Source organism: Perkinsus marinus, assembly GCF_000006405.1.
Source record: "Perkinsus marinus ATCC 50983 genomic scaffold scf_1104296947764, whole genome shotgun sequence".
Lineage (NCBI taxonomy): Eukaryota > Perkinsozoa > Perkinsida > Perkinsidae > Perkinsus > Perkinsus marinus.
The window spans coordinates 1-733 of NW_003210481.1; the positions used below are offsets into that span (position 1 = coordinate 1).

The 733-nt window shown below is 50.8% G+C and overlaps 1 protein-coding gene across 1 annotated transcript; it reads left to right on the forward strand.

Annotated features, from left to right (window-relative positions):
* Positions 1-170: 170 nt before the first annotated feature.
* Positions 171-661, forward strand: Pmar_PMAR015902 (conserved hypothetical protein; the record flags this gene model as incomplete). The annotated part of the gene is made up of 3 exons (XM_002779189.1): positions 171-294; positions 341-509; positions 565-661. Coding segments are annotated over 3 exons (390 nt in total), but the record flags the coding sequence as incomplete, so codon positions are not given.
* Between the last annotated feature and the right edge of the window lie 72 nt (positions 662-733).

Here is a 733-nt window from a genome sequence, read left to right on the forward strand (position 1 = left end):
ACGGAGGTCGTAGACCATCGACGTCCAGTCCCGGGATAGGGCGAGTTGAGCCTGTACTGCAAGATGATGGCGAGTTGAGGTGCTAAAAGCAAGCTCGTGGGACAGGAGGGCGGGCTGGAAACAACGTTCACAGCCTCAGCCCGAGGTGTCACGACCCCGAACTGTAATAGCATGTGTATCAGGAATACATTCACAGAGTGGGCCGCACTGCGCGGGCTGGCCGGACTGGTCGATCGGTGACTTTGGTTACCCAGTACGACATCGAACCCTTCCAGAGAATCGAAAACAAACAAGGTGCGGTCATTTGCGATCAGCCGGTGACGTGCATTGAATATGGTAGGGAAGAAAATGGAGGAGTTTCCTGAGGTTAAGGAGGAGAACGCCATGTCGCTACAAGAAAAAGTATTGGAAGCTCTTCGTAAGTTTATCGGCAATGAACTCGATGAAAATGTGATTGCTGTAGGCTCGACACAGTTAGAGATGCGCGAACAGGAGGAGGACATCAAAGAGTAGTTGAATGGGCTACTCGTGTGTATTGTTGAAGATGTGTACGGCGTTGGTTAGGGCCTTGGCAGGAAAGAAGGGCGGACGGGGTGGCAGAAAGCGTCAACACCAAATGATCTTGCAAAAGCTGGCCCAAGGGAACAAGAAGAGACGATGATAAATCTTTGTATAGTTGAGTACAATCACTGTCTAACATCGTTGTTGCTATGTAGCGTTCCTCACTCCACCC